Genomic DNA, 13448 nt, shown 5'->3' on the forward strand with positions numbered 1-13448 from the left:
TTTTTTAAGTATCTACTTAAAATTTCAATATTATTTAAGAGGTGTCTTTTGGCTTGATAATAAAGTACCCACGATATGAACTGATTATTTTTAACGCCAATATTTTGTATACGTTTTTAAGAAGATTATTTAGAAAACGTTGATATATATAAATTGAAATAAAATTCGAACAAGAAGTTTTTAGTTTTTTTTTTATCCTTGATAATAATAATGAAGATTCATATTTCATAGTAACGTGTAATGTGTAATACGTGTATACTAATATATGTTGTTATTTTGGTATTATATTATACTTACACATTTATCAATTATACTAAATATATAACATGTTGAAAATAAGTGAACGATGTTTGTTAATGCAGATAAGATTAATTTAATACTTTCTGGTGAAGTCAGTGAAATCCCTTTATTTAGATTCTAAAATGAACACAATATTTGTTTAATAACAATTAATTTGAATACGTTTTATATGAAATCTTACCAATACAGTTAAAAAGGGTTGTAATGTTATTAATGTTGATTCCGTGAACAATTGAAAAAGTAAAATTGGACGTAGCACATTATAAATTTCATTCATTGATCTAAAATTTTGGGTTTTATGAAATGTTTTAATTTAAAAAAAAGAGAATATATAATATATATTATATATTATATTTATAGAAATTATATTCGATATGTCTCTTTCAGTATTCTTCTCCGAAAAAATAAACAAAAAAAAATATAACATACTTCATACATTTTTGATGATCTTGAATTATTAATATTAAGTTGTTTAAGTCATTTGATCTCTCGTTTAATGGGTTACTTCTAATACCTAAAATACGATAACATAATATATATTAAAAAAGTTTTTTGTTTCTGTTATTTCAGCTCATATTTCATAATAATATAATAATAAATCATGTGTAAGAATATAGAACTAATATAAATACTAATTTATAACCAGAGCTTGGGACTTATAGCACTTAATCATTAAAATAAGCGCTTAAAAACATCATTATAAGCACTCAATAAGCATTTAAAAAACTTAAATTTGAGCACAAATATTTAATCAAAAAAAAAAAAAAAACTTTCTTTTTACATGATAAAGTAGGTACTGTACACAATTTTTAACTGTGCTAAAAATAATTTAATTAAAGACTACAAAAAATATTGAAACAAAATGATTAAGAAAAATTCTTAACTAAAAAATCAAAAATAAAAAAATAAATCTTTATAATAATAAAAAACCAAACTTAATTTTCGAGACATGTTTATAGATTTTCCGAGGGATTTCTGAAAAAACCATTAAAAGTAGAAAAAATAGTCAAAAAAGCAAAAATAATCAGAAAAACTGAAAATAAGCTTTGTTTAAAAAATCATAGAAAATAGCAAAAAAAGCACTTTCAAATTTCATAATGGAACGTGTTTTAACATGGCATACACTTCCATAGCACTTTGCTACATTTCAAATCAATCCATAATCAGTTATACGTAATTTTAAATATATAAATATATATATTATATTATAATTATAATCAGTTATAACTTATAACTTATTATATGATGCGTATAAATAGATAATAATAAAAAAAAATGTTTTGAATTATTGAATCGGTACTACTTAGTTATATAATATAAGAATAATTGAAAATTACCTTTTTTAATATCTACTTTTGAGGTACAAATTAAATATTTAAAGTTTTCAAAGTAACTGCAATTGTACTTATATTGTAATAATAAAGTTTAAAATAATATTATTATATTAAAATATTATTAGTAATATAATCTAATAAAATGTTTGTTTGTAAAATGTTATTACATCATATCCATGATTTAAATGTGCTATCATAATATTTTGATATCCATAAAAATAAAACTTACGTTTAAAATCAGTGTCAATATTCTTGTAACCTAGTTTACTGTATGATAATGCAATAGATTTTAACTGGTATGTGATTGTAATACACATAGAAATGACCAAACAATCAAAAACCATCATGGAATAACCATAAATTATTAATGCCATCAACTCAAAAAAATAAAACACTTTAAAATTGTTGTTATAAAATTGAGCTGACACAGGAAATATTAAATTGAGCATGTTGTATTGATATTGATCATATGTGCCGTTTTTGGATTTAATTTTCATAAAATTGTCTTTAATTATAATTGGAGATAAAATCCATACTGATATTACTGCTATCCAAGTCAATGTGAAAATATTTGAGATTGATATGGATAATGTTCGAGCTTTGATAAGCATAGATTTTTTATGGCCTCTATAAGACAAATAATCTATTGAAGTGAAGCTTATAAAGTTCCATAATTCATTTGAATTTAAAATTATAAAACACATTTTGATCGATGCAAATAATGTTGCAATTATTAACATAACATACTTTACGACTTCGGTGAAATCGTGTAGAGAATAATATATACTCAAATTACACAGTATAATTACTAATATAAGATATACTATTGCAAGAGTTCCACCGAGTTTGAAAATATTACAACCAAATGATTTTGGAGTGTCTGGGTTTAATAGTTGGTATAATCCGGTAAACTTCATCAGTTTTAAATTAATTATATATTTAATTCTATTATCTGCTGGTGTCATCGTTATTCGTTAAATTGATATTGATTCTTTTTTGTAATTTCTGTTAAAAATAAAAGTTTATATTATGTTAAAATAAGAAAAGGTGTAATATAAACTAAATTTAAATATTATTCTTTTAGTGCTATTGTGCCATGGTTCTCATTCCATGTTACGAGGTATCGTAATGTAACAAACACAAAAAAAAAAAAAAAATGTTAGGCACATTTTTTTTGGATTTTTATATTATTTATAATACTTATATTTGGTTTTAATTATTTAAGGGTATTTCCGTTTTTTTTTTTTTTGATTTAAGTATATTGTTGTCAAAAAAAAAGTTAAAAACCACTACTGTAGTGGATAACATATTATAATAGATATTAAATCAGAGGTTAACATAAAATGTATAGTGTTTATATACCTATACTATACTACATGTATAAACTTATAATTCGAAAAATATCTAGACATTTATCTTGAGATATTATTTTGAGATATTTTAATATTTTATACTATAATTAAAAAATAAACTTACGTAAAATGCTGGAACCAATAATTAGTTTTATTTTGGATTTAAAGTATTTTTTTATCTAAGTTTATATGTTCCTTCTGAGAGTCCGTATTTTTTATCAATCACAAGTTTTTCTCTTGAAAAATATTTTGATTGAAAAAATATTAATATTCCTTTTTTTTTCATTATTTATACCTTATGATATCAATTAGACCTTTCGTTAATTATGTATTTCTTTTTTAAATATTAAACAATTTAATTATAGTTAATATAGTTCTACATTTGTGTCTGACCGTTGTCCTAAATTAATATCTATACCAACATAAAAGATAGAAAGGTATTATTATATAAACTAATATAATAATTATAATAATTAATATTTAATATAGCTAATAAAATAATTAATATAATATTAAAATTAATAATATAATATATTTTATAATTAATAATAAAATAAAATTAATAGCTAATTGGTGTGCAAAAAAATTAAATACACTAGAATAATAATATTCAAGTTAATACTGTACCACAAATAATGAGACCAATAACAAGGTTAGGTTGGATAGGTTAACACAAAGCTACAATATTCTGACCGAAACATCGAAATCACAAAATAAATGACACAATATGTTTGCTAGTTTTTAATAATTGTATGCATGAAAGGTAACTGATATATTTATTTATAGATCTAAATCCATAAAAAAGATATGTAGTTTCTGATTTAATAAAGACTGATAAAAAAGGATAAGATTAATATTTTTAAAACATTTTTTTATTAAATCAACTTAAAATATTCATTATATAATTTTGATGCAGAATGTTAATAAATTTACATTATTATGGTAATAAGATGTGTTTACTGAAATCGTTAGCTAACTGGGTGTTTTTAGGGCTCGTATTGCCTATTATAATAAATTAGTAGCCATTTTCTCTTATTATATCAGATGACATTTTTATTGGTAATATTATTATAAGATATTCGTCTGGTTGTAAAAATTGATAGTATACAATTTTTTAAATTTTTGTCTGGGATTCTTGTTTTAAAATATCAAATATTTTAAGTGGTATATTATTCTTTCGAATTATAGTTACGTTGGATGGTATATTGTACATAAATAAACATTAACTGTAAGTTTGTTTATTTTATATTCGAAAGCAATAACATTAAATGAACTATTGAAGACCTATAAAAAATGTCGTATTGGAAGATTTGCCCAATTCTTTTCCATAATATATTAATATAAATACAACTTATAGGTTAGCGTATTGTAAGCTTAGGACATATTTTTGTCCACGTCAAAATAATATAATTTATTCAAGTGATTTTAAGTTTTTTTTTTTTGGTTTAAAGAAAATGATCTCGAATGAAGATTAGATTAATTATACCTATTTAGTGTTGTTTATTATAATATAATAATATTGTTACATATATGTATAAAACATCATAATTGTCAAATAATAATTAGTATTGATTAATTAATATTAGCAAATTACTATCTATTAATTATTATAAATATGATTTATAAATGTATTTATTTATTTAAATTTTTTAAAAGTCTCTTCTTTAAAATTACCTATATTTTCTATAATATTTGAAAATTTTAAAACTGTTTGTAAATTTAAATATTTTAGCAATTTGACCTTTTTTCTAAATATTAATTTATATAAATAAAAAATGTACTACAGAACTGTGAATAATTTTGTTAACTTAATAAATAAAAATTTTTATTAAAAAATTTAATCAACTACAAAAAAATTTCATTTTACACAAATCCCAACTTCATAATATATTAAATTTTATAACTTTTATAATCATTTAGTATAACATTTAATCATCACAGATACTATACTATAAGTTATGTGCATCACCTAAAACAAAAGTATAATAATAATTATAATAATATTAATTTAAGGTGATTATAAATAAACTATAGAATATATTTTATCACTATTATTGTTCTTACATCCGCAAACATTTCCATATTAACTATTCTGTTGATTGATATTTTCATCTTCAAATTCTCAGCATTATTCACCCGCATTGTAAACAACAGTAACTTTTTGAATTTAATATTCATATCCGTCCAATTACAACTATAAAGGGCAAAATTCATGGACTCCTTCTAAAATTCAATAAAAAATAAAAATATGAAAATTCATTATCTATACAAATCTCTGGGATAAGATCAATTTTATTTAATTATATAATTTAAAAATAATTTACATTTTTCTTACTTTGTAATGCATAGTAATATGGTATATTATAATATATGTTTGAAATTAAATTTGAAAGACACTAATTTAATATTTAATATTAAAATATGTTCTAATTTTCAAGTGGAAAATAATTAGTATATAAAATGAAATAATACTTCACTTGTGAAACATAGGTACATACTTGTTTATTAACAATGCTAAACAAGTAGCAAGTGAGGAATAAATGGCAAATATACGTTAATTCTGGAAATAATAATTTTAGAAAAACTGTTGGTGTCATTGAGCCATCAAAATAAAGCTAAAACAAAAATCACATCATAAATATCTAATTAATTTTAAACAGGATCTAATTTTAATATTAAAAAATGCACCTTTAAAATCATACAAGCATGTAAAATAATTTGAAAAGACTCAGCCGCTAGTTGAATAAATACAACTGGTGTAAGTATTTGGTACATATTTTTCATTTTTCTGAAATTATAAATATTTAAAAATATCTTATTGTTGATAATGGGTTTGCAATCTTATTTTTTTTAATTTGCCACATAAATACTCCAAAAAACTTGTGCATGTACGAATGATTTGGTAGATTAAATTTTAGGAAAATTTGTATTTTTTTATATATTATACAATAGAATCCGTTTATTTGGGACACCACATAAAGGGGACAACCGCTTAATAGGGACAGATTGGCATAGTCCCGAAGGAGGCTGAACATTGACCCAAAAGCCAACACGTTTGGGTACAAATAGACACAACGTTTGAGCACATAAAATAAAAGGTATACTAAAAAATCAAAATAAAAAAAAATCTTTATATTATAAAAAAATCAAACTTCACTTTCGAGACATTTTGACTAATGTATTGTTTATAGATTTTCTCAGAGATCTTCTGAAAAAAACTCGAAAAAATAGAAAAACTGATCAAAAAAGCAAAAATAATCAAAACAACAGGAAATAAGCATTTTTTTAAAAAATCGCTGAAGAAAGCAAAAAAAAAAACACTTTCCAATTTCATAATTGAACGTATTATAACATGACATACACTTCTATAGCACTCTGCTACATTTGAAGTCAATCCATAAAAATAAGCAAATGCTTTAAGTCCCGAGCCCTGTTCATAATAATCATAGATTATATAAAGTCAAATACACAATTATATAGGTAGTAATTAGTAATTCATTTCAGCAAATGAAAATAATAAAATAAATTATAGAATATAGAACTTTATTATATAACTTCTTACATATTTTATTTAAAAAAAGTATTATTTTTATATAAATACTAAAATTTACTGTGGTAAATTGTTTTACAAACTTACAAAATTACTCTTAACAATAATAATTATAAATATTTATCAATTCAACAATATTATCAATCAAAAAAATATTTTTTTCAATATACATTTTTTTTAAATTGTCAAATTTTGTTTAAAAGTTAATTGTCAGAGGAGGTTGGGGGGCAAGCGCCCACTTCGCCCCCCACATAACTACGCACTGGGTACACACATACAAGACACGTTTGGGTACACTTTATAAACACGTGATCTACAATAATGGTATACTCATATACTTTATCTCCAAACCAATTAATATCAATTACTTTTATTATTTTGATTATTCTATGATTAATATCGTATAGTATACGCGATTATGAATTTTGTCGGGAAAAAAAAGTAAATAATGTAGATAAGTAAATAAATAAATAAGATTAACCAAATATATTAACAAATATTTTAATATAAAATGACAAAATAAAATAATTAAAAAATTAGTTATAACAAAAATAATAATAAACGTTTTTGGAAGACTATTAAGAATCAACCTCCTCGCGGTGTCTCCTGGGTAATGCTAATAAGCTCTATAAAATAAAATTAAAAGTTTAAAAGTAAAAAAGTGTACACTATATGTGGTATTATTTTAAAAATATTATGTACTCAAACGTTGTATTGAATTTTTGGGTCTGAAAAAAAGTGCACCTAAACGTGTGTTCCCAATCGTTCTCCAAAATCACAGGTAAAAATGTAATTTTGTGTCCAAACGTGTTACGGCCGTCCCGAACGAATGTATCGGTATATTAGTTATTCGGTTAATCGGGACAGTCGGATAGTAGGGATAAATAGGTCACCGCCCAATGTGTCCCAATTAAGCGGACTCTACTGTATTATTTTATTCATATTTTATATATTATACTGATAAGTGATAAGTAAGATTTATAAAGTTAATAGATCTAAATTATGAATAGATTACTGAAATAATATAAAAATTTAACATATTTCTTTGGACTACAAAAAATTGCTTTACAAGTCACGGGTTTCTAAATTTCAACCCTTAGTTCATAAAATTATATCACAAATAAGTGAACTAAGCAAAGTATTCAGTAATTGAAAATAATAATTATATTATCTTAATGAATAGCTTAAATAGCCAATATGTAGTATATTTCTAAGGTTTAATAATTGAAGAATAATGTCAATAAAAGATAATAAGATATTTTTTATAGTATTAATTAATTATAATTGAAATACTCCAAATATGAAAAAAAAAACATTTCACTAATAAATCTAAATGTTTATAAACTTAATTTTAATTTGTTGTTGTTTAACAATAAATTAAATTTGTATTTACTTACACAAAAATATTTTGTTGATCTTGAATCAGTATTTCTAAATCTAATATAGCTTCGATGTTCTTGGTACTTTTATTATTATCTAGGTATAAAATATACAAGTAAAATAAATGTATCAATGTTTTCCTATTGATAATCAGTTTTTAAATATTAAATCGATAATATTTTGAAATAGATAACTCACGTGTCAAATTATCTTTGAGCCCTAGTAAACTATACGAGTCAGCAATAGTCTTTAATTGGTATTTAATACTAATACATATCGAAATAATTAGAATATCGAAAACCCACATCATTTGACCCCAAAATATCAAACAAACTACTTCAAAAGTATAAAATACAAGAAAATATTTATTGTAAAATGTATCAGTAACCGGAAATACCAAACCAGCAGCGTTAGAGCGATATTTATAAATGCCATTTTCATATTTTATTTTTAAATAGCTGTTATGGGACAAAATTGCAGATAAACTCCAATATAATACAATGGAAGACCACAAGCTAAGGGAAATCAATATCAAACTTGAGGATCTAGTTCGAGCAATTTTAAATATTTCTTTTGTATGGTTATTATACGATAAAAAATTGATGGACATCATATGCATACAATCCCAAATGGTTTTTGAATTTTTTATTATAAAATAGTACTTAAAAATTGCGACCGTTATAGCAAAAACGACTACAAAATAATGAAAAATGTGATTTAAATCATTTCTACAATAATATATGCTAAGACAGCCCACTATAGCAGCAGCAGTAAGGAATAATATTTGTAAGAAGAATGCAATCTTATAAATATCGATATTAAAATTTTTTAAGTTGTGTGATGGTATTAGTAGTTGATAAGATCCAGTAGTTTTCATGAACTGCAAATTAATTAATGAATGCTCATTCTCCATCATCATTAACGTTCTTTGACTATTAAAAAAATAGTAAATATATATTAATAAATTAATAACCATAACAATATTAACGTAGAATGTTTTTTAATAATGCTTTTAGTCAATTTAAAATTGTATTTTATTTGAAATACATTGCAATAGATTATAATACATTGTATACCGTTGTTTTAACACTTGCTGCATTTGGTCGTGCGTCAATTAGTCGCTTATATTATTACGATAATATTATTCGACTATACGATTACAATGATCTATACAAGGTATTATGATTGACATCTTCGATATCGTGTAGTTATCGTATCATTATAGTTTTTAATGATACGTATATGATTATCCAGCAGTTAGTTTGTACCGAACAGTAAACAGAGGCGTAGCTAGGATTTTTTTATGGGGGGGGAGCTAAATAATACTTTTAGCTTGAGTTATTGAATATCATAAGCAACAACAAAACAAAAATACTGATAACATATTAATGTTGATTTGCTGTTAACCTATTTACTATTTTAAATAACTAAAATTTGTAAAACAATGTCCATATTTAAATTGAAATATTGCAAAACAATAAAAAATATACGTCTAAGGGGGAGGGCTATAGCCCTTTTGGCCTCCTCTCATTGGCTACACCACTGACAGTATACTATTATTCAGCTAATTTAATATTATTATGTCATTACAAATAATTACAGTTTATAAAAATCAATGGGGTCGAGATACGTATTTTAGTTTACAATGGTATTATTCTCAAACAAGAGAGAAACATTGGAAAAAAAAATAGTATGAAAGGCAATGAAAAAAAAATGTACTGATCAAGCTCATTCAATCCAAGGTAAAATTATAAATCTCTAAACATTAGGTAGGTAGTAGGACTTGGTTAATTAAAAAAATCGGAAATTCTGGGAACCAGGAAAAATGTTTGGGATATCAATGATTTCGAGTTAAAGAAGTTCGACTACATAATTATTCAGTATTCAAATACATGTATTCAAATTAAAACTATGCAAAAATCATATTATAATTTAATATTTATTGAAATTAAAAATAAAATAACTAAACGGCAAGATGCGCGGACAGAGTGAATACGGATTTCTCGGAAATCTCAGAAGAAATAAGGATTGAAGATAACGAAGATAGAGATAGGTGGAAAGATGTAATTGAGGCAGCAAAGGTCCTAAATGGACTGTAATAGCTAGGAAGGAGAAGAAGAAGAAGAAACATAAAATAACAAAAAATAGCATGGTAAAAATATATTCTAAAAGTATTCGAATATATTTTTTAAATATTTTAATAATTATTCGGACTACTTTAATACTATGAATCCTCATAGCTTGGTATTACCCACAATTTTAATTTTTGTAGATAAAAAATTTCGTTTTTGTTTAAATCTTAATTTAATTTTACTTTTCATAAATAATAAATATTTTAGGTGTGACAATTGTCATGTACTTATTATTTTGAAATTAAGTTATAGTAAATAATTTCAATGTTAAAAAAATATACCTATAATTTATTGAATATTGGATTTTATATTAAATTGTTAATACATTCATTTTATGCGACAAATTGACGTGCAACCAAATGTAACACGATTCGAAATTAGACGTGATGAGATGTCGTACGCGTCCTATTATTGCGCATCTAAATGACCACGAATGAATGACGTATAACCATAATACATATTATAATTAAATTATTTGAAATCATAAGCTAAAAGGGGTAGTTATTAGTTTAATAACTATAATATTTGAATTATTTTAACTAACGAGTGTCTTGATTTGAAAAATCAGGTTCTATAGAAAATTATTCTAAATTTATTGCAGGATTGATAAATTTATTTTATAGATCAAAAACCACATTAGATATTAAAGAGTTATAAGTGAAATACGTAACCGGTTTTACATTGAAGAAAATGTTTGTTACATACAAATTAGTCTAATGTCTTATGGTTATACACAGAGTCTAAATATTTCATGCTACAATAATTGTATTAACTTTGTGCCTCACTAATCACAGGCACTTTGTGAAATTAAATTGGAATGCATTTAAGTATAATATACAATAATATAGACAATCTTATAAATTTTATGAAATTATATTAATTATAATTTATAATCCTTCGAATGAACTTGTTATTGAACATTTTAATAGAAATATACTTATAATTTCACCTATATATGCACGAAATAAATAATATAATTTTTTTACTCACAGAATACAACAGAATCAAAAATCAGTTTATATTTTTTTTCTTAGTGAAATAAAAAAAAAAAATGAAAAAATAGGTATGATTTTTATTCAAATGAAAACTGTCAATTGTCAATTGTCATAGTTCAGTACTTCAGTGGTTGTCTAGGGTTAACGGATTGCTAGCTACGATAGTACTATTCGGGAAATACGTTAAATCTCAGTTGTTAAAAGTAAATTTATATTTATGTAGTATTGTAGTAGTTGGTGACTATATTATTTAGGTACTATGAATATGTCACGCACATTTATATTCTTGATAACATGTATTTAGATATGATATTTAGGCTAACATGTATTTATAAAGACAGTTAACGAAAAAACTGAACAATATTAACTTTAATGCATGTAAGTTGTAATAGATTATTGTATTATTTATCGACCAATAATAACTTCGTTATCACAATAATATATCCTAAGAATTAGCGATAAAATAGTATATATACATATATTGAAATAGGTACCTACATATTAAATATATTTATAGTTCATATAAATAATAAATGATTTATACAAAAAAAAGAAACCTAAAGGTAATTTCATAGAAAAACTCACGTTTGCAACAACAATTATCTTTTTTTTTTTAATAAAATGATGACAAAAATAAACATCCACTGGCTATTATTAAAAGTAGGATAAGAAATAAAATGAAAAAAAAATTTTTCTTTGAAAGGGTTTTCTTCAGTGCTTAACCATTAGTTATTCTATATTTTTACAGTTTTTTAATCAAAAATATTAGTTTTTTAGTATTTCGCAACTAAATATTATTAAGTAAACTTTTTTTTATTGATGTAGGTTGTACAAGTATAAATAATACGTTTAGCATAAATCAAAAAACAATGAAAAATAATAAGTAAATAAATCATCAACTTGATTAGATATGTAATTTAAACAACGGAATATGAAACGGATAGAATTATTGTAGAATCGCCGTGACGATTCACTTCGGGATCTGATGGTTATATTGTAATAATATTTAACAACCTATTTGACGTATAATTTGTAAAATTATAATTTAGTACTTGTGTACTAATAATAATATTTCTGGGATGAATGTTATATTTTAATTATATGAAAATAGAACGGATATAGGTACATTATATACACAATCCAAAGTTCCGTTAATATAGAATGTTTGTTACCGAGGGGTTTTGGAGTTATGAAGCCTCTAAGGTCACTGTGCAAGTGAGTTTCTATTTTTTTTTAGTTTTTTTCTTCAAATGTCAATTTAAACAATTTTGTTTGGTAAAAATGCTTAAAAGTTGAATACAAAATTCAACATATAAGTTGTTCATTCATCAACTAAAAATTATACAACATGTATAGAAATAATACATTTTTATAAATATTTAAGACTAGAATTTTGACAAAATTCGTTAAATTCTTAACATTTTTAATTTATTTTCTAATAATTAGAAATGTATAAAAAAAAAATTCTGTTCTTATCTAAGATTTGGAAATGTAATACATCTTTTAGTTCAAAAGATACAGATTTTAGTTCAGGTATATCAAACAAAAAAAGATCTTTCTGCCTAAGAGAATAAAATACATTTTTTATGTGTTATGATTTTATGAGTTTTTGAAATTCAAAGTTTTACCTACGACAGCATGTTCACCAGAAAACAACAATTTTTTTTCAAATAATTTTTGATATATTTGTTGTAATTAAATAACAGATAACCTAGATACTAATTAACAGATGCCGATCAATTTTTTTTTGTATTATTTCAATACTTTAAACATTTTAAATTGATTCACATTAGAAAAAAATATTACGAAGTCAGAGTAAGGATTTAAACACAATTTCGTTTACTTCTGTCTTTCAATATAAAAAGTTACCAAGGATTAAAAAGATTTTAACATTATATGACTATTGTAGGTACTTACACGATTATTTAAATTTATTTTTATTCTGATGATTTATTTGATATTTTGATTATTTAATGCATACGTTGTTTAGATTTATATTTAAATGTAAATATATTTAAAAAAATCATGGATAAATATAGACTATAGTGATAATAGCGAGATAAATTTATCTTAGTCTATAAGTAATATAAATTATATAGGTATATTATAATAATATGGTATAGTCATAATTCATAGTAATATTATGATCAATTAGATATTACGTTGACTTGAATGTGCGTTGTCGAATCGTAGGGAAAGTCATTTGTAACTTCATTGATGCCACTGTATCTTGGTACTCTTTGATTCTTTGTTCTATTAATTATTTTTTTTTTTTAGTTTATTTATTTTATTGATTAATTATCAATAATTTTTACTATGTAATCTATTATTATTATTATTATACTAAGTTCATAATATTTGCATTATTTTATTATTAACATTTGAACGTTAATGCACGGCCATCT

The 13448-nt window shown here is 23.2% G+C and overlaps 1 protein-coding gene across 1 annotated transcript; it reads right to left on the bottom strand.

Moving 5' to 3' along the window:
- Positions 1-4898: 4898 nt before the first annotated feature.
- LOC132926363 (uncharacterized) lies at positions 4899-8835 on the bottom strand. Its single transcript, XM_060990715.1, has 6 exons — positions 8115-8835; positions 7934-8012; positions 5675-5774; positions 5485-5601; positions 5051-5209; positions 4899-4955 (listed from the first exon to the last, which is right to left on the bottom strand). Exons 1-6 carry the CDS (start codon positions 8833-8835, stop codon positions 4899-4901), a joined length of 1233 nt encoding a protein of 410 aa, XP_060846698.1.
- Positions 8836-13448: the final 4613 nt, after the last annotated feature.

The sequence above is a fragment of the Rhopalosiphum padi genome, chromosome 1 (genome assembly GCF_020882245.1).
Source record: "Rhopalosiphum padi isolate XX-2018 chromosome 1, ASM2088224v1, whole genome shotgun sequence".
NCBI lineage: Eukaryota > Metazoa > Arthropoda > Insecta > Hemiptera > Aphididae > Rhopalosiphum > Rhopalosiphum padi.

What these genes read in the sequence shown, in the direction of transcription:
- LOC132926363 (XM_060990715.1), bottom strand. Translation starts at nt 8,835, where the DNA reads ATGATGATGGAGAATGAGCATTCATTAATTAATTTGCAGTTCATGAAA. An exon ending in GATCAACAAAATATTTTTGT is followed by an intron (nt 5,775 to 7,933) that starts GTAAGTAAATAC and finishes TTATAATTTCAG; the next exon opens with AAAAATGAAAAATATGTACC. An exon ending in TTAGCATTGTTAATAAACAA is followed by an intron (nt 5,210 to 5,484) that starts GTATGTACCTAT and finishes ATTGAATTTTAG; the next exon opens with AAGGAGTCCATGAATTTTGC.